The sequence below is a fragment of the Medicago sativa genome, chromosome 3 (genome assembly GCF_051527215.1).
Source record: "Medicago sativa cultivar Bolivia chromosome 3, Bolivia_mono, whole genome shotgun sequence".
NCBI classification, from domain to species: domain Eukaryota; kingdom Viridiplantae; phylum Streptophyta; class Magnoliopsida; order Fabales; family Fabaceae; genus Medicago; species Medicago sativa.
Window position 1 is genome coordinate 85900299 of NC_140751.1, and position 19363 is coordinate 85919661.

At 33.1% G+C, this 19363-nt stretch overlaps 2 protein-coding genes across 2 annotated transcripts; both read left to right on the forward strand.

Moving 5' to 3' along the window:
* Nucleotides 1-8237: 8237 nt before the first annotated feature.
* LOC146941290 (regulator of nonsense transcripts 1 homolog) lies at nucleotides 8238-11061 on the forward strand. Its single transcript, XM_085749938.1, has 4 exons — nucleotides 8238-8309; nucleotides 8485-9027; nucleotides 10035-10607; nucleotides 10735-11061. The coding sequence occupies exons 1-4, from the start codon at nucleotides 8238-8240 to the stop codon at nucleotides 11059-11061; spliced, it is 1515 nt and encodes a 504-aa protein (XP_085606064.1).
* Nucleotides 11062-11239: 178 nt separating this feature from the next.
* On the forward strand, nucleotides 11240-18202 carry LOC146941291 (uncharacterized). The gene is made up of 8 exons (XM_085755057.1): nucleotides 11240-11546; nucleotides 11631-11847; nucleotides 11956-12317; nucleotides 12417-12908; nucleotides 13886-15023; nucleotides 15104-15454; nucleotides 15664-15901; nucleotides 16693-18202. Exons 1-8 carry the CDS (start codon nucleotides 11497-11499, stop codon nucleotides 18057-18059), a joined length of 4215 nt encoding a protein of 1404 aa, XP_085611183.1. The 5' UTR covers nucleotides 11240-11496; the 3' UTR covers nucleotides 18060-18202.
* Nucleotides 18203-19363: the final 1161 nt, after the last annotated feature.

Sequence of the window (19363 nt, forward strand, 5' to 3'; positions counted from 1 at the left end):
AAAGCATAAAGTAAATAACAAGAAAGTAAAGAAATAAAAGAAGAACTTTATTAAGAAAGACAATTGTCACTGATTGAATTCCAAGAATAAAGATGATTTTTGTTTGTGATGGCTAGCTACTCCATTTATAGGATACATTCGACTTAAAATCTAAGCAATTACATCAATAGAATGTTCCACAAGCAACAAAGGGCTTTTTGGTCAAAACCAGAATAGAGTAGCTTAAATCCTAAGCAAAAGCAGCAAAAGGCCATCCTGGGAGGTGGCACGGCCGTGCCAACCTTAGCACGGCCCGTGCCAAGCTTCTGACTTGGGGGAGACATATTTTTGTCTCTGAATCTTCGCATTTTTGCTCCGAATCAGCTCCAGACTCCTTTCTTTTGCTCCAAGACTTAATCCATCAAATATTTATTCCTGAAATATAATAATATGCAATTGAAGTAAAAAAGCTCAAAAAGGAAATAATATTAAAATGGGTCTTGCTAACTGGTGCCTCGGGGGCACTGATTAAGCATATCATAAAAGGAAATTATTACCATAAAAAGAAACTGTTTTTGACTTTATTATAAATTAATTACACAATTTCAATGCATTAACTACTATATAATTTCCATTTTCATATCCTTAAGCAGTGCCTCGGGAGCACCGGTTAGCATTTCCCTATTAAAATAAACTCAAATCTAATTAAAACGACACTAAATCTTATTTATAAAAGTTCTTAAGTATATTGGACAACTTTTTGGAGCCCAAAAAGTTGTTGCAAATTTCTTTCCTTATTTTTTTTTTCGTTTCTTTAATATTTTTATAAGATGGTTGCATATCCTATTTATAAAAGTTTTTAAGTCTCTTAGATAACCTTTTGGAGTCAAAAAAGTTGTTGCAAATTTCCTTCCTTATTTTTTGCAGTTTCTTAATAGTTTTAGGAAATGGTTGCATATCTGATTTATAAAACTTCTTAAGTCTCTTAGACAACTCTTCGTATCCAAAAAAGTTGTTGTAAATTTTCTTCCTACGTTTTTGTTATTTTTTTATTTTTTAGAATATGATCGCGTATCTTATCTTATTTATAAAAGTTATTAAGTCCCTTAGATAACTTTTTGGAGCCAAAAAAGTTGTTGCAAATGTTCTTCCTAATTTTTGGATCTATTATATTATAATATGGTCAACAATAGATTTTAAATAATTCACACTACCAAAAAAAAAGATTTTAAATAATTCTTATTAACAATCTCTCTGATGTGATAAGCCATAGAAGCGTTGAGGGAGGAATTGAATGCTATATCGGAGACTTGGATAGATGACTTAGAAACATATGGCTTTCGAATGAGTAGAAGCATATCAGAGTATATGTAATGTAATTTCAACAAAATGGAAAATAGTTCGACCTTAGAGGTGAAAGTTGGAGATCATATCATACAAGTTATACATTTTACATATCTTGGGCTCATAGTACAAAATGAAGGAGAAATAAAAGCAGATGTAAATCATTGTTTTCAAGTTGGATGGTTGAAATGAAGAAGAGCTTTAGTTGTTTTATGTGATACCAGTGAAAAAATATCAGACAGTTGTCACACCAGGGATGTTTTATGAAATAGGGTATGGGGCGGTTAAGAAACAACACGAGAATAAAGCAAGTGTGTGGAGATGGGGATGTTGTGTTGTATGTGTGGTAAGACTTGATGAGATAAGATTAGAAATGACAACATTGTAAAGATAGTTGTGGTAGCACCTATAATATAAATTTGTGGAAAGCATGTTTAGGTGGTTTGGACATGTTGAGAGAAAACATGTAGATTATGTAATAAGAAGAGTAGTCATATTACAAGAGGTATAGGAAGACCTAGAAAAACTACAAGAGAAATTATTATGAAAGATTTATAGAATAATGAGTTAGATCTAAATATTGTTTTTTTTTTCATAACAAGGATTGGACCAAGAGTCAATCCTAATGCATTATCTTTGAACATCGATTTTAGATGTACTTACAAAACACATCCAACAACTTGCACTGAGATGAATGCGTTTTGAAGATGATGTAGTCTTAATTGGAGTGTCGAGGAAGGAATTGAATGGGATGTTAGAGACTTGGAGACAAGTCGTAGAAGCGTATGACTTTCGTCTGAGTAGAAGCAAGACACATTATGTAATGTAATTTCAGTAAAAGACGAAGTAGTTCTACCTTAGAGGCGAAAGTTGGAGATCATATCATACAAGTTACACAATTTAAATATATTGGGTTCATAGTACAAAATGATGTAGAATTAAAAGAAAATGTAAATCATCGTATTCAAGTTGGATGATTAAAATGAAGAAGGGCTTCGGGTGTTTTATGTGATACAAACGTATCGTTTAAGTTGAAGTGCAAAAGTACCAGACATGTGTCAGACCAGCAATGTTTTATGCAATAGAGTGTTGGGCATTTAAGAACCAACACAATAATAAAGTAATTGCGCAGAGATATGGATGTTGCGTTGGATGTGTGCTAAGACTAGATGAGATAAGATTAGAAATGACAACATTGTAGAGGTAGTTGGGAGTAACTATAACATAAATATTGTGAAAAATAGGTTTAGGTGGTTTGGACATGTAGAGGGAAAACATGTAGATTATGTAGTAAGATGAGTAGATGAAAAGTTGAAGTGCAAAAATATCAGACAGTTGTCAAACCAGCAATGTTTTATGGAACATAGTGTTAGGAGTTTAACAACCAACACGATAATAAAGTATTTGTACGGAGATGGGGTTGTTGCGTTGGATGTGCGGTAAAACTATATGGAATAAGATTAGAAATGACAACATTGTAAAGATAGTTGGGGTAGCAGCTATAATATAAATATTGTGTATAATAGGTTTAGGTGGTTTGCACAAGTAGTGAAAATCAAGTAGATTCTGTAGTAAGAAGAGTAGATCATATAGCGCATAGTCATATTACAAGATGTAATGGAAGACCTAAGAAGTATGTAAGAGAAACTATTAAAAAAGATTTATTGATTAATGAGTTGAATCTAAATATAGATTATGATAGAACATTATGACGTATTTCAGTCCATATATAGTCGACCCTACTTAGTGTGATAATGTTTGGTTGTTGTCGTCATCTTTTGAAAGCATTAATTAATGCTCAACAACAACTATTATTTCATTTCATGATCAACTACCACATTTATTAATCGATGAGATAATCAACTTCCCGTGCATCGCACGGGTCCAAATACTAGTATTATATTAAAACTAGCTAATTATTGACTCATCATTATTCTATCTTAGAACCTTTTTTACAAAATGGAAACATATATTATATATACAATGTTATTTTACAAACCAACTACTACTTGAAGGAAATTAAGTAACAAGTATCCTACCCACTTCTCCAAAACCATTGTGGGAAGTAACTATGCATACTCTAAAACTTTCACTTTGATGATCTATATTATATATCTTATCTTAATTACCAATATTTAAAGGCATTCTAGAGTACTATGCCTTCCTCCATTTTGCTAGCCTTGACAAGAAGATTAGTACCTCTGAAGAGAAATTGATCATTAACTTCATAAACAGGTGAAGTTAAAAAATAATGCAAAGTATACCTTTTTACCCTCAGTCAAGAAGAACAGTGGATTCTTTCCAAGCACACACTTCACTTTCTCTTCCAATTTGTTATAATCCTGAATTCAAACATCTTTGTTATCTTTAGATGTAGAACTATGTAGTAAACAAATAATAGGAGAACAAACATTGCTTTCTCAAAGAAACGATTATGTTTTTATCAACGGCTTATATTTGCAGTCAATGTGCATCTATTTACACCGACAATCCAGGGAATGGATCCTCTCCAGTGACTGGAGGGTCCAGTGAAATCCTACCCATTGAAAATTAAATGCATTTAAGAAATTGAATTTTAATAAATGTTAAAATCAAGAGAGAGAAGATGTTTAATGACTTAGATTTGACACTGGAGAAAACTGGAGACATTCTCACAGGAGACAATCTATTCCCGACAATCCATGTCAACTAATTATGTTTTTATCAGAGTAATAAATTTGTTTGATTTATTATCTTAAAATATTATGTTCGATTTGACTTTTATGTGCTATTAATCTATGAAGCACAAACACCTCTAGGATTAGACGTGTCACGATGTCCAACACGCGTTGGTGTCCAACGCTCTTATACACTTGTACGACATGTGCCGACAAGTGTTGTAAATAAGTTGTTTTTCTTCACCTCGACACTCTTTAGACCGATGTCCGACACCTATATAACACTTATATGAGGCGTGTCAAACAATTCAGACAAATAAATGAATTTTTTTTCTTTGCTTCTACACATTAGACTCAAGAGTTAAAGATGTGTGAGAAGTGTTTCAACGAGGGATTATAAATATTAAAGTTGATTGCAACACATATAATTTTTTTGATAGTAGATGGGTAAATAAAAGTCAAATACTATTGTATCTTATACTTTTTTTTAATGAAATAAATTGCTCAAATTAGATGCACATATATGTATTTTGTCATAGTCCATGTTTCATAGCAGTGTCAATTTACGTGTTGGATCAATCCATACAAGGCTTTGTACTAAGTTCAATTTGGCCATTTGCTAATGGGCGGCGGGATTAGTACTTCAGATTAATTGGTCTTTAGGCCGGATGCCAGGTTTAAAAAATTAATACTCCATTATTATTACAAATATACCCTACAACTAATGGCAAAATAAAAGAGATAAATTTTATGTTTTCCAATAGTAAATTGAATAAGGTATTTTCTTTGGGGGGGGGGGGGGGGGGGGGGGGGGGGGGTGGGGGGTGGGGGTGGTGGTTTGTTTTGTAATTAGGGAGAGAGTTTATTCTACTGCTTAGCTTGTAAACACACATATATTTTTTTTGCATAAGAGACAAAAAACATATTGACTATCTCACTATTATTATGTATTCCAATTATCAATTGTACAAAAAGGAACTTGCTGCCTCCTTCCTGCCACAGAGATATCTTGCTCTCTTGGGAAGAAGCAGTATGCACATGCAGAAGCTTTTCTAGAATGCTAGTTACGGACATACACTTTCTCGTGGTGGCTATGGACAGATCGACTTTATTCTATTAAGGGATACCCCCACACTTTAAATTACTCCCTCCGTTTCAAAATGAGTGTCGTTTTAGGTGTTTGCACACATATTAAGAAATGCAATGATTAAGAGAAAGAGAATGGTTATTTTACCAAATTATCCTTATTAACTATTGGTTAGTTTTAAAAGTAATACTTTGGAAGTAGTGTGCAGAGTATTAATTGGAGGGTACAATTGAAAAGAAAAAGTTATTATTGCATTGGAAACTGAAAACGACACTCATTTTGAAACAAATTTTTTTGGCTAAAGCGACACTCATTTTGAAACGGAGGGAGTATTTTATATGATTTGATTTTTTTTAGAAGATGATTAGAAACTTTTGTAAATAAATAAAATAGTGCTATAATTACTACAATGGTTTAGCCTATCAATAAAAAGATAGACATCTGCATATTGGGATTTTCTTTTTGGGAAAACAAAAAGGAAATTTTACTAAAGTAAATATGGCACCATGGGTGATACATTCATTATTAGTACAGTATTGAGAAGAAAATGGTATAATGGACGGACACTGCTTCTGATCCTAAAAAGCATGCATGCAGCCACAATACAATAAAAGAAGTGGACTTTGCTAAAAAATTTCTGTTTTGGGTTTACTAGTGGTGTGTACTTTCTTTGGGATGTTTGGGTATATTGAGCCGTTCATAGCATTTTTTCTGTGTCCCTCCACCATTCTAACAGAATCAAGGATTATTTTTGTATTCGAAATTTGTACTTTTCTTTGTCCCTTCTGCCCCATCTTGTGGTAGGAGTAATGCATTTTGTTTAGATTATTTATTTTATTTATTTTTTAGGCTAATAAATAGTTTTTGACACCACATTAATTCATTAACCCAATCAAATTTGATGAAGTTCTAGTCCAATAAAAACCGAACAATATCAAGACAAAGATTCAGTTGATCCCAAAACAAATTATCAATACAGAACTTTTTTTTTTTTTTTTTGCAAAAAGAATTAAACGTATTTTTTGAATCAGTCCTACTAAATGTCATCAAAGTTTTATGTGTCAATTTAATATTTAAATACATTATTTTACAATTTTGTCACCTAAAAATGGATCAAGTTCCACCAAAATAAATTAAGTGACTGAAAAGTCATAATTTGCTATAAAAATATATTCTTATAAGAAAAGTAAAATAAAATATTATTAATTTCAAAAAAATGATACTTAAAATTGAGATATATACCAAAAAATACCTTTTGTTTAATTTGAATTTTGAAGAGGGGCGTAAATAATTTTGTTAATTAGGTTCGTAAAAGATAACTAGTATAATTTCACTGGGATCTGGAGCTCTGGGTATGCTTTTTGTGGATTGCCATACAAATAATGTAGTTAAAGTGTTAAACGCTCAATAATTTTTTTTTCAAAAGAATTGGAAGTACAAAATTATGTAATATCAAGTTTTTTTCTGTGTTTTTTGTGATTTCGTCGTCTAAGTGCGGGATTGTGTTGTTCGTTGTCTTGTGCGGCGTTTGATTTCGCGTCTTGTCGCGGTGTTCGTTTAGTTCCTATTGAAAGATCGACATCAGTCAATTGCAAATTCAACCGATGATTTGGGCGTCAACGTTGCAAATCCGAAAGCATGTGATTTTCGGTGATTTAGGTTTTATCATATTATTTGTAGGCATTTTGCCGTTTTATGCTATTAGCTTGGGTGTTGTGAGTTTGTTCGCAGATTCACCCTTTACGTTTTTAGCGATGTTTGTATCTGATGTATTCTATCGATTTGAATGAATGACTATCTTTTTGTTTTTGTAAAAAAAAATTATGTAGTCACGCTATCAATGCAGTTTTGTTATTACAAAAAGAATTGGCTGTAACAAACAATGAATTCTCCATTTCCTGTTTTTTCGGTACTGTACCTCATTGCTTGCATATAAGTGGGTGTGGAAATGTTCTCTCTATACAATGTTCCCTATGATGATCATGATGATGGTGATACGATGCATTGTGCCCTATGTGATGATGGTATGATGTGTGTCTTATTTTTTATTTTTTTTTATCAATATGATGTGTATGTGTCTTATGTGTGCAAAGCCAACGTTTATTACATTTAATTGATGATTGATAAATATAACAAGATTTTACCACTCATTCAAAATTTGCAAATATTATTTTGTTTTTATTAATCGCGATTTTCCAGTGTTTAAATAAACATGATACTTCATCTGTTTTAAAATGACGGATTTAGTTGACCAATTCATATATGTTAAGAAAAATGTATAAATGAAAGAGAGATATTTTTTTTACTAATGTACCCTTATCATGTGTTCGTTCAAAGTGGGAAGATAATAAATTAGAATTGGTGCGAGTAATATTAATTAGAGGTTACAATTTAAAAAAGTAATTAATATTGTATTAAAAATTAAAATAATTAAGTCGGTTATTTTAGGACAAATTATAGTCATCTATTTTTTTTTTTTACCTATTTGTATAGCAAAAAGAATTCCAAAATAATTGGCATATTCAATTTATAAAGTGATGTTAATTATGTATCATCTAATTAATATCACTTTTAAAAGGTAATTTAGTAAAAATTCTTTCGCTATTTCATGTCTATATTGTTAATAAAAAAAAGTTAAACTATTATCTCTAAGTTTTAATTCAACTGATAAATATCAAAATTGTTAAGTTAGATATTTAATGTGTCTGAAGTTTGAACGTAGGATCTATCGTTTGTGTGTGTTAGTTTCTTGTGGTATTTGTCACTTTATTTAAGACAAAAAAAAATGATTATTGTAAAATAAAGAATTATTTAGTGAAATATAGTATTTTAGAAAATGAAAACATGCACATAGAACAAACACCAGTGCGTTCCTTCAAAAACCAAAAAACAAACATCAATAGGTAGAAAGAAAGAAAAATCACTCCGGTACCTTCATTTCATTCCAAGATTTCACCTTTCTTCCATTTCCAAGTAAATCAACTTCCATCGTTTTCAAGTTTTCACGTTTCTTCCATTTTCTTCAAGTTCATCTCATTATTTTCATTCCAAGTTTTCACCTTTTTCATATTTTCAAGTTCATCTCAAGATCATTTTCATTCCAAGTTTTATTTTTTCACCTTTCTTCCATTTTGTAGGTTTATGAACTTGTAAAAGGTTGAAAAGCTTGAATGGAGTTCATAGAAACCATCCTTTCTTGGTCTCTTGATAACATAGTTGATGGAGATCTTTACTTGGAGAAGGTGCCTAGTGTTTATAATTTTGCTTTTTTAATATTTTTGCTCTTTTCTAATCTATGATCGATCCTGTTTTTTTCTTGCTCTATGAAGTGAAGATTTAAACATGTTTTGTATACTATATTTGGTACTTATTTCTTTTGATAGTCCTAATGTATACACTGTTCTTATTTGTACGTAGGTGCATCAGATTGAGAACTCATTCAGTTCTGTTCATAACTATTTTGAGTCATTTGTGAATCCTTTGATAGATGACACTAGAGCACACATATGCTCTAGTCTGAATTTCTTATCAAGTTCACCTTATGCTAAAGTGATATGCTTTTCAATTGAGAATGATGTTCATTCCTATGATGAGAGATATGGTGTTATTCGAACTCCAATCTGGGAAAACTGGTCTCATAGTCATGGAAAAACACTCAACAAAACATTATTTGGGGATATTTTCATTTTGGCAGATTTTAAACCAAAATCCATTGATGATTTACAAAGAACTGAAGGAACATGGAGCCTTGTAGTGTCATCTGAGATCCTAGAGGATGGTGAAAGTATGTGCACTTTCAAAGTGATTGTACCTAAGAACTTTGAATTCGGGAAATTCGAGAGGAAATCTTTGTTTATGACCCTTTTGACCAACCTAATTCCAAAACAAAGAATATGGAAAACACTAAAAATGGAGACAGAATCAAAGCTGATCAAGGAAATATTGTGTGCTGACAGTGAGGTAAGAAATGACTTGACTTCAGTTAACTCTAGTTTTCAAATTGTTTTCATATAACAGTATATCATATGTCATAAATAATAGTAGAAGAAACCATTTAGACTTGAGAGAAAATTGTTTATGTTGTTGGTTTGCATTTTTTTGAGTAGGTTAACAATGGTAATGGTGTCAGAAATTATCTAATCTTTTTGGTAAAAGCTCCGGTTCCTTTTAGTATATTAGAAGAACTAGGAGCAGATCCACCTGGACAACTTTCCAAATATTTGCACTTTATTTTGTTCAAATCATGATTTTTTAGATTTGGAGTTTTCTCCTAGGCTTTAAGCACGCAAACTTTTCAGATTATGCCTGTTCCGGTGTCGGACACGTGTCGGTGTCCGACACCGACACATATGACTACATTGAATTATGTGATTTTCTCATATTATTAGCTGTGTCGGTGTGTAGGCGTTTGTGTCGTGTCTGTGTCCGTATTCATGTTTCATAGCTTGAAGGTATCTTTTGCCAATATCAAGTAACTCACCTTTTGCCCAAGCATTCAAACAATCTGAATACATATGGCCGATTGTGTGCACTTCAGAAGCAGTTTCATATTGTCCTGCTAAATTGAAATAATCCCTGCTCTTTTAAAATGGGCTCTTTATATTTTTCTCCAATAAGGGTTTCCTGTAGAAACACAATAAGTTAATTTTGCAGAGCCTAAGTTGACAATATAATAAAACAGCCTAAAAATGAGAAGGTAGAGGATTCTGTCCCTAAAACAACATGATCAAGTTCATCGTATTATTTTAATTTAGTGTTCCTTGTATTGGGAAAAACCCAAGTCTCACATCGGATCGGATAGATAAGACTCTTGATATGAGTTCATAAAGTAACTCACCTCTTTATAAACTCATTTCATACTGCTATTATTGTTTCGTTTTATATTTTGAAGATAAAATAATAAATTTATTAAGAATAGAAAAGAGAATTATGACATATTTTATTGTTGTTTCATTTTTTGGACACAGGCTAAGGAAGAGGTTAAGGACAGTTTTGATTTCAAGATTTTGGAGCCATATGGTCAATTAGCTTTTGGTCAGTTGGATGATTTTCAACAAAATGCAACTTTAGCCATCCTTTCTTCCATTTGCAATATTAATCCAACCGTGAATCTCATAGAGGGCCCAGCAGGAACTGGAAAAACAAAAACATTGGGTGCTATTCTTTTTTCCTTGTTGTTGGAAAAGAACCACAAGACTCTAGTTTGTGCCTCTAAAGAAGTTGCAGTTAAAGAAATAGTATCACATGTGCTGAGTTTAGTGACAGCAGCATCACTCGATATCTCCGAATTTGGAGATATAATAGAGATGAAAGAATCAATTAGTGATGTCTGCTTACGTGCATCAAAATTAATCTTCTGCACTGTTTCTAGTTCGTTTGAGTTTCACTCATTTGACATGAAATCATTCGATATTGTGGTGATTGACGAAGCTAACCAAGTAAAGGAGTGTGAATCAATAATTCCGCTACTACTGCCAAATATAAAGCATCTCATTTTGGTTGGAGATCAATGCATATCACAAACACAAGTTGAGAGCAAAGTAAGTATCCTACAAATAATCTTCAATAATTTAAGCATTTCTCCTTGTTCTCATTTTTTTCATTAATGCCCAACAAATTAATATTTATCTCCAATTAATACTAATATTTGCTCTTGTTCACTATAAGGTTTCTTTGGATGTTGGTTTTGGAAGAAGTTTATTTCAGAGGTTGAGCTTATTTGGTCGCCATTCCAAATACCTTCTCAATAAACAATATAGGATGCATCCAGAAATAAGTTCCTTTCCAAATTCACATTTTTATGAAAACCGAATGGTTAATGGTAAAAAAGGCATTTGTGAAAAGGAATATCTCTCTTGGCCAATGTTTGGCTCATATTCATTCATAAACATAGATGGTGGTTCTGAAAAGTTAGATGGTGATGTGCAGAGTCGAGAAAATATGGTTGAAGTTGCAGTTGTATCCAAAATAATTGAAAAGATTTTTAAAGGTTAGTATTTGTGTGTGTATATATATATATATATATATATATATATATATATATATATATATATATATATATATATGAGTCATTTACAATTTTATTGCATAACATGAATGTTTGTTTTTGTTAATGTACATGTATCTTTTATAGTTATATTTTCTATTTGTGGCCTAATGCTACATGGCTTAGCTTTTTGTTAATGCACATGTATCTTTTATAGTTATATTTTCTATTTGTGGCTTAATGCAGCATGGCTTAGCACAAAGGAGAACCTAAGCATAGCCATAGTATCTCCATATACTGCCCAAGTCATTTCCATTCAAGAAAATCTTGAAGAAAAGTATGAAGGATGTGATGGCTTTGATCTAAATGTAGTAACAATTGACAATGTACGAGAGAAGGACATCATTATATTGTTAACTGTAAGAGCTGACTGTCACTCTTCAATGGGAATTGTTGGTAATGAAAAGATTAATGTCCCACTTACGATGGCTCGGTAAACCTTCTATGCAATGTTCAAATATCATTTGTTTGTTTTTAAAAAGAGTTCAATTTCATGTTAGTGATTTTATTTCAATAGGAACTATTTTTGGATTGTGGGAGATGGGGTGACTTTAGCTAGCCATGACACAGTATGGAGGGACTTAGTTGAGGATGCTAAAAGGCGTGATTGTTTCTTTAACACCGACAATGATAAGGATTTGAAAGGCGCTATATGGAATGCCAAGCAAAACTACAAACTATTTGATGATTTGGTTAATCAAAAAAGCCGTCTCTTCATAAATTCTAAGTGGAAGGTAATTAAAGAATTTATTTTTTAATTATCGATATTAATTAGTAATTTTTTAGTAGAAACTCATTTCTACATTGAAAGATTGAGTTTAAATTACTTTACATTTTTGCAGGTTCTCTTCAGTGGTAATTTTGTCAAATCATTTAAAAAGCTTTCACCACATAAACAAGATGATGTCCTTCATTATATAACAAAAATCTCCAATGGATGGAGACCAAATACTGGCAGGAAAATTTCAAAAATGGTGAATGGGTATAGAGTTGCAGGTTATCTTCTAATAACCTCAAAAGATATAATAAAAGAAGAGCTGTACACCCAAGTTATCAAAATTTGGGATTTGATTCCTCGAGAGCACTTATACACCAATCTTCTTGCAAAAGAACTTGAAAACATTTTTGGAACCTACAATGATCACTTCATCAGTTGCTGCACAAAGCAAAGTTTTGAACCTTATGATGTTTTAAAGTTACAGGAGTAAGTACTCTTCCACTCTCTCAACAAGTACTTCCATTATATAAACATATATGTTGTTTTAGCTAATTGATATAACATATATGTTTTCTCGTTTCATAGGAAGGTAGAAATTCCCTCGACATGGAAAAGGTCTACTAAGTTTACCAGGTATAAGAAGGCCTCTGGTGATAGTGAAGGAAGACAACAATTAGAAAATTCAAAAGTAAAAGATAGTTTAGTTTTAATGAAGTTCTATTGTTTTTCACCACCTGTCGTTGACCATTTACGTTCAGATGATAATAAAGATATAGATTTTCCATTTGAAGTATCAGATGAAGAACGCGAGATCATTTCACATGGTCATAGTTCATTTGTATGGGGCCGCTCCGGTACCGGAAAAACTACCATTCTAACAGCAAAACTATTTGAAAGGGAGGGTGCTCATGAAAGATCATTTGGAGGCAAGGGAGATACTGCTCCTTATTTAGGTTATGATCAAGAGAGCGAAGGCCGTTCAATTGTGATGGACAGAGCTTATTTGCGACAATTGTTTGTTACAGTCAGTCCAAAACTTTGTCAATCTGTGAACCAACATATTGCTGGATTCAAAAGGTGTGAAACCTCTATTTTCCAGTATACCATTTTTTTTTTTCTTTCTTCATACTGCAATTGCTGGTGTGTATACAATTTTTAATAGCAGAGTTAGCAAAAAATCGGAAAGGTTTTAATTTATGCAGCATTTGCTTTAGTGGTTCTACACATTCTGTATTTGCTATATTTATTTAAGGATATTTTCTCATCAGTCCAAAAATAGAATTTGCTTGAATATCTAATATGTAGTACATTCATCATCCATGGACACAATTTTTGGTATGCACTATGTCTAGCACTCACATTATCCATGGACACAATATGTAAGGCTGTGAATCATATTGAAACAACTTTTATTTGATGAAAAAACTTGTTTGGCATATTAAATAAATTGTTTTATTGCAATATGACAATTTGAAAATTTTTGCACATCGAATCAAAACTAACATCTTATTATTTCTATAAATTGCATTTGCATAGAGCCTGTCCAAGGGGAGGCTTTTAAAACAAGGGCTTTATGCCTCCAAATTATTATACTTTGCTTTATATTCTTTAAATTTATGAAGTAAAAGTACTACAATCAACTTTTGTTTCTTTTAACAGACTATCAAGTATTCAAATAGATAACATGTCGTTTGGCTACAAAGTGGTTCTGTTTTGATGGTGTGGTATTAGGGGCCTTAGACTCGCCTGAGGAGCTGATTGTTTTTCTCATCGTCAGTTATTTTTCATCTTCTGATTTTTGGGGGTCTAGATTGTTTTTTCTTTGCTAGACGTGGGTTTTGGCCTCAGTCTGTGGGAGCAGTGTACTTGCATTTATTTTCTGGTTTACTCTTTGTATTGTTTGTGAGCTTGTCCTAGCCGAGGGTTTTGTCATGCATTGCTGTTTGTCGATTATATTTATGTGGAGTTCACTTAAATTTCCTTTGTTTCACAGCTATCAATTAAAAGATTTGATATGTATCTAACATTATTAGATCACTATGTTATGGATGCAGAATCATATGTGGAGGTAGTATGTCTGAAGAAAGCAAAATTGTTGAAGAAGATACGGTTGATGTTGATGTATCAATACAATTTAAGCATATACCAGATTCTTTCGTCGATCTTCCTTCCAACTTATACCCACTTGTAATAACATTTCGGAAGTTTCTAATGATGCTTGATGGGACTGTGGGTAATTCCTTTTTTGACAAATTTGATTTGTCTTCTGGTGTTGCTCTGGAGACTTTCATAAGGAATAATGAGGTGACTTACGAGAGGTTTGACTCTCAGTATTGGCCGCATTTCAATTACAACTATACCAGAAAGTTAGATTCATCCCGAGTTTTCATGGAACTAACTTCTCATATCAAAGGAGGCACACAAGCTATGGATTCTGCTCAAGGAGAGTTGTGCCGCGAGGATTACATTTCTCTAGTTCATAGCCGATCGTCAACTTTGGACGACGAGACGAGAAGAAATGTGTATAAGATTTATCAAAGTTATGAGAAAATAAAGAAGGAAAGAAGAGAATTTGATTTGGCCGATATTGTTGCAGACATTCATCGTCGACTAAGAGAGTACAAATATGAGGGTGATAGCATACAATTTGTGTATATTGATGAGACACAGGATCTCACCTTGAGTCAAATTGCTCTATTGAACTGTGTTTGTCAAAATCCAGAAAATGGATTTGTTTTCTGTGGAGATACTGCTCAAACAATTGCAAAGGAAATTGACTTTAGATTCCAAGATGTCAAAGCTCTTTTTCATAATAAGTTCGTCCAAGGATCAAAGAAAAAATTTGAAGTTTTCAGGTTGAATCAAAATTTCCGCACACATGATGGAGTGCTGAATTTGTCCCAGAGCACAATAGATCTTATTTCACATTTCTTTCCTTTATCTATTGATTCTTTGAAGCCTGAGACTGGCATGGTATATGGAGGACCTCCTATTGTTCTCAGATGTGGTGGAAAAAATGCCATAGAAACAATTTTTGGCAGTAGTGGAGTTGAGGGTGGGAAACTTGATGGCTTTGGAGCAGATCAAGTAATTTTGGTTAGAAATGATTCAGCCAAAGAAGATTTAATAGAACATATTGGGGAACAAGCTCTTGTTTTAACTATTTTAGAGTGTAAAGGCCTTGAGTTTCAGGTAGCAAAAAAATCATATCTAATCCAATTTTGTTGTTTATGTTATTTCATTCTTTTAATGGACAATGTGTTCTTTTATAGGATGTGCTGTTGTACAATTTCTTTGGCTCCTCAAAGTTCAAAAATAGATGGAGGCTGATTTATGCATATATGAATGAAAAAGATATGCTAGAAGAACCTGAGCCTTGTCCAGTGTTCAATGATTTGAAACATAATCTTTTGTGCTCTGAACTTAAGCAGTTATATGTAGCCATAACTCGTACAAGGCAGAGATTGTGGATATGTGAGGACACAGGAGAAGAGTATTCTAAACCTATGTTTGACTATTGGGGATCTAAGAATCTTGTGCAATTCAAAGAACTTGATGATTCATTTGTCCACGCAATGAAAGTTGAAAGCACTTCAGAAGAATGGAAGTCACGTGGCGAACAGGTTGGTTAATTTTATTCTTATTTAGTAATAAACTAAATTAATTAATATATCTAACATCCTCCATTTTGATTATTACTTTGGTATACTGATATGCTACGGCCGTTAATGAAGTGGGAAAATTGTTTGGATGTTCCACTTTTGTTCCATTTAGATTCTATCTATTGCTACAAATGATATTATAACATAATATTTTCATGGTTCCTTGGCAGCTATTTTATCAAAATAATTTTGAAATGGCACAAGTGTATTTCAAAAAAGCTGGAGACTCTTTTTGGGAGAAAAAGTCTATGGCTGCTGGTCTTAGGGCACAGGCACAACAAATGTTTGTTTCTTGTCCTGAAAAAGCAAAGGAAATCTTCGGGAAGGCTTCTGAAATTTTTGAAGGAATAGGAATGATCGATTCTGCTGCCCAGTGCTGCTCTGACTCGGGGGAGTATGAAAGGGCTGGTATGAACTTAGATCTATGACATCTATGTTTATAATAACTTCTATGCCATATGTTTGTTGGCGAGGTTATCTACTTAAAATTGTATGTAGCACCGACATTTCTAATCAAAGGCGCGTTCCCGTATCTCGACACCAACACGACATTGACACATGTGAAACATTCAATCAAATCATTTTTCCAAATCATTACTATGTCGGCATGTCGGTGTCGTGTCTGATGTCGCCACATATGTTTTTGATATATTGTGATGCTTTATTCTGCTGATTTTTTCCCTTGTATTCTGTTTGATCTTTTTTTTGTGAGGACTCCTTACTCTCTTTTTGTGTTTTTCTTAATAAATTTATTTTTTCATGTTAAGAAAAGAGAATAAGGAAAATTTAGAACACAAAATTATTCTTTCAGCTTACCCATTTTTCTGTGCACATAAATGAAAGTGAAAAATCACTTTGATAGAATAATGTAATAAACATTGAATCATAGAGGCAAAGTGTTGTAGTTAGATATTAAAAACCATAGCCTACTTTCATTTATAACTTCTTGAAATTTCATTACTGTCATCTAATGCTTATATGAAAGTGGAAGTGGTTAACATGCTAAGAAGTTGTAGCAAATAAAACTAAATCAAAATCATTTGATGGACTAATGTATAAGTACACAAGCCTAGTCGCTCTACAGTGGAGTTGATCATGATGTTTTAGGGACAGAATGCTCTACCTTCTCATTTTTAGGCTATTTTATCATATGTCAACTTAGGCTCTGCAAAATTAACTTCTTGCCTTTCTACTGACAGGGAACCTTTATTGGAGAAAATGTATAGAGCCCGATTTTAAAAGAGCTGGGGATTGTTTCGATTTAGCAGGACAATATAAAACTGCTGCTGAAGTGTACGCAAGCGGACATATGTATTCAGATTGTTTGAATGCTTGTGCAAAAGGTGAGTTGCTTGACATTGGCAAAAGATACCTTCAAGCCTGGGAGAACACTACAACTCTAAACAACCATGATTTGAACAAAATGAAGTGCAAATTTATGGAAAGTTGTCCGGGTGGCTCTGCTCCTAGTTCTTCTTCTATACAAAAAGGAACCGGAGCTTTTATGAAAAATATCAGAGATTCTATAATTTCTGACAACTTGGATGTTGCGAGAGAGTTAAACAAATGGACAATATTTAAAGGTGAACTGACTCCAGTGCAACTCTTCAAGATGGTAGATTTCATATTTCGTCCATTTTGCCAAGAAATTGAAATATACTCCAAGTTGATAAAGATATTGGAAATGAACAATTGTGGAAAAATGTTTGTTCAATGTTTGAACAAACCCAGAGAAGTCAGATATAATGAGTTTTTCCAGGGCATGAAAAACAGTTGGAGTTCATTTGGTAGACATGTAACTCCTGTTCCGTTCCTAAATTTGATGGAGCGGTTGATGGTTGAAACCTCATCTTGGAATGGGGTTATTCTGGGAAGTAAGAAAGCATTTGGGGATTGGCTTGCTTGCCAAGAAGATGAAGCAGTTGCAAATCTAAGCTTGAAGCACAAACCAGATTTAGAATCTGTTTATGATTTCGTTGCCAGTTTCTTACAGTGCATCTGTTCTGACAAACGCATTAAAAATGATTGGATTAATTATGGTTCAAAAGATGTTCATAGGATGATGATAACCATACCTATTTTGTTAAATTTAAATTCTGTAAGACATGAAAAGATAGTTGATGAGGTGCTCAAGCACATCACTGCATCCGGGGTTATAACAATACGTACGCAGGTAGTAGACTTATTAGACCCGGCGTCTTCTGATTTTGTACTGATGGATTTGGAATTGGCTGCTCGAATGGCGTATTTGGAATTGGCTGCTCAAATCTTCCATGATTTACACCAACCCCTGGTCATTGTGAAATTAAGGGATAGCACTTCATATCTTCTACCACCAAAGAAGGCATTTTTCATTGATGCAAAACTGTGTTCAGATAGAGAGAAGATATTTGAAATCATAAATCCTGAAATTGTAGAAGTCAAAGAAGAGTCTGCAGCAGGCAGAGGGAAGGAAGTGAAAGTAGAGTCTGCAGCAGGCAGAGGGAAGGAAGTGAAAGTAGAGTCTGCAGCAGGCAAAGGGAATCAAAATAAACCAAAGAAGGGTAAGAAGAAGGGTAGGAAGTGAATCTTTTTGAAAGCAGTAATTTATATTTATCAGCATCTTTTACGTAGTTATTTTAGCATCTTCATGTAGTTATTTAGCACTGAATGGTACCTTTTGTTGTGTGTGCTCTCATCTCAAATGAACTTGGCGTATCTTATGAGTTATGATGATAATCTTTTTTTTTTTTTTTTACTTTATAAATATAATACCAAATATTAAAAAAAAAACTGCTCTTCCAATGTCCCATGTTTTTAAGAGTATGGGGAGGATTCTGAGATGGTTTGGGGCAAGCCACCTTAAGCAGTTATTAACTTATTAGAATCCTGAGTAATGGAAGAAAATTTGTGCAGAAGATTATAATAATAGTATGGTTTTTATGCATGTAGCTGAAATATAAACTGTGGGTGCTGAAAGATTTCATTTTATGAATGGATCATTAGATAGAAACAAAATTACAAATTTTGGAATAGTAAACCTACAAAGGGCTATTTTTACTGATGTACTATTAAGCTACAACAATCAAATAGATAGAAGCCTATGTTATATTCATAATGTTTCTTTTTTCTTCTTCTGTTTTTCAATCCAACCATTTTCTTTTTGTAAACGCAAAGAGAATTATATTAAAAGATCTACCCAAGCAGAAGAGATGCTTAAGGTAGACTAAAAGGAATACAAAGTCTACTTGATTACAAATCGATTCACTCCTATATCCTAGCGGGCTACCACAAAAGACCAGTGGCCAACACAATACACAATACAATAGCCCCTACCACACAAGTAGCACAACAATCGGATCATTGGTTGATCTACTTGTGCAAGCTAACACACCCACTAAGACACACCAGCTGCAGCAAAGCCAAAAATATGCAGAAAAATCTACACTTAATGCAGAACTACTCACCACACCTCAAGACAAACATAGGTACAAAATTAGATTAGTTCACTGCCTGCTATACTTCGGCAATATACCATGCCTAATACACTCCTACATGCTGCAACAGAAACCGATGAGTTCAGAAAAAAAAAGTGCAGAAAAATCTGCACTCAAACCACCATATAATGTCACAGGAACACAAACTATAATGAAATCTTGTCGCCGCATCTGCTACTTCCAAAACCAATACTACAGGCTTGAATCCCAATTTATTGCTACAAATTTCTATACCAAAATAGCTTACAAACGTACGCTGCTCACACCAGGTATGGCACCCGAAGATGCCTACAAATGCACCACAGCTCACTATTGCACCGAACAACCTCTCCACAAATGTGCCTAAAAGAGTTATAATTTGCAGCTTCAAGAAATTAACAGACATGAAACTTGA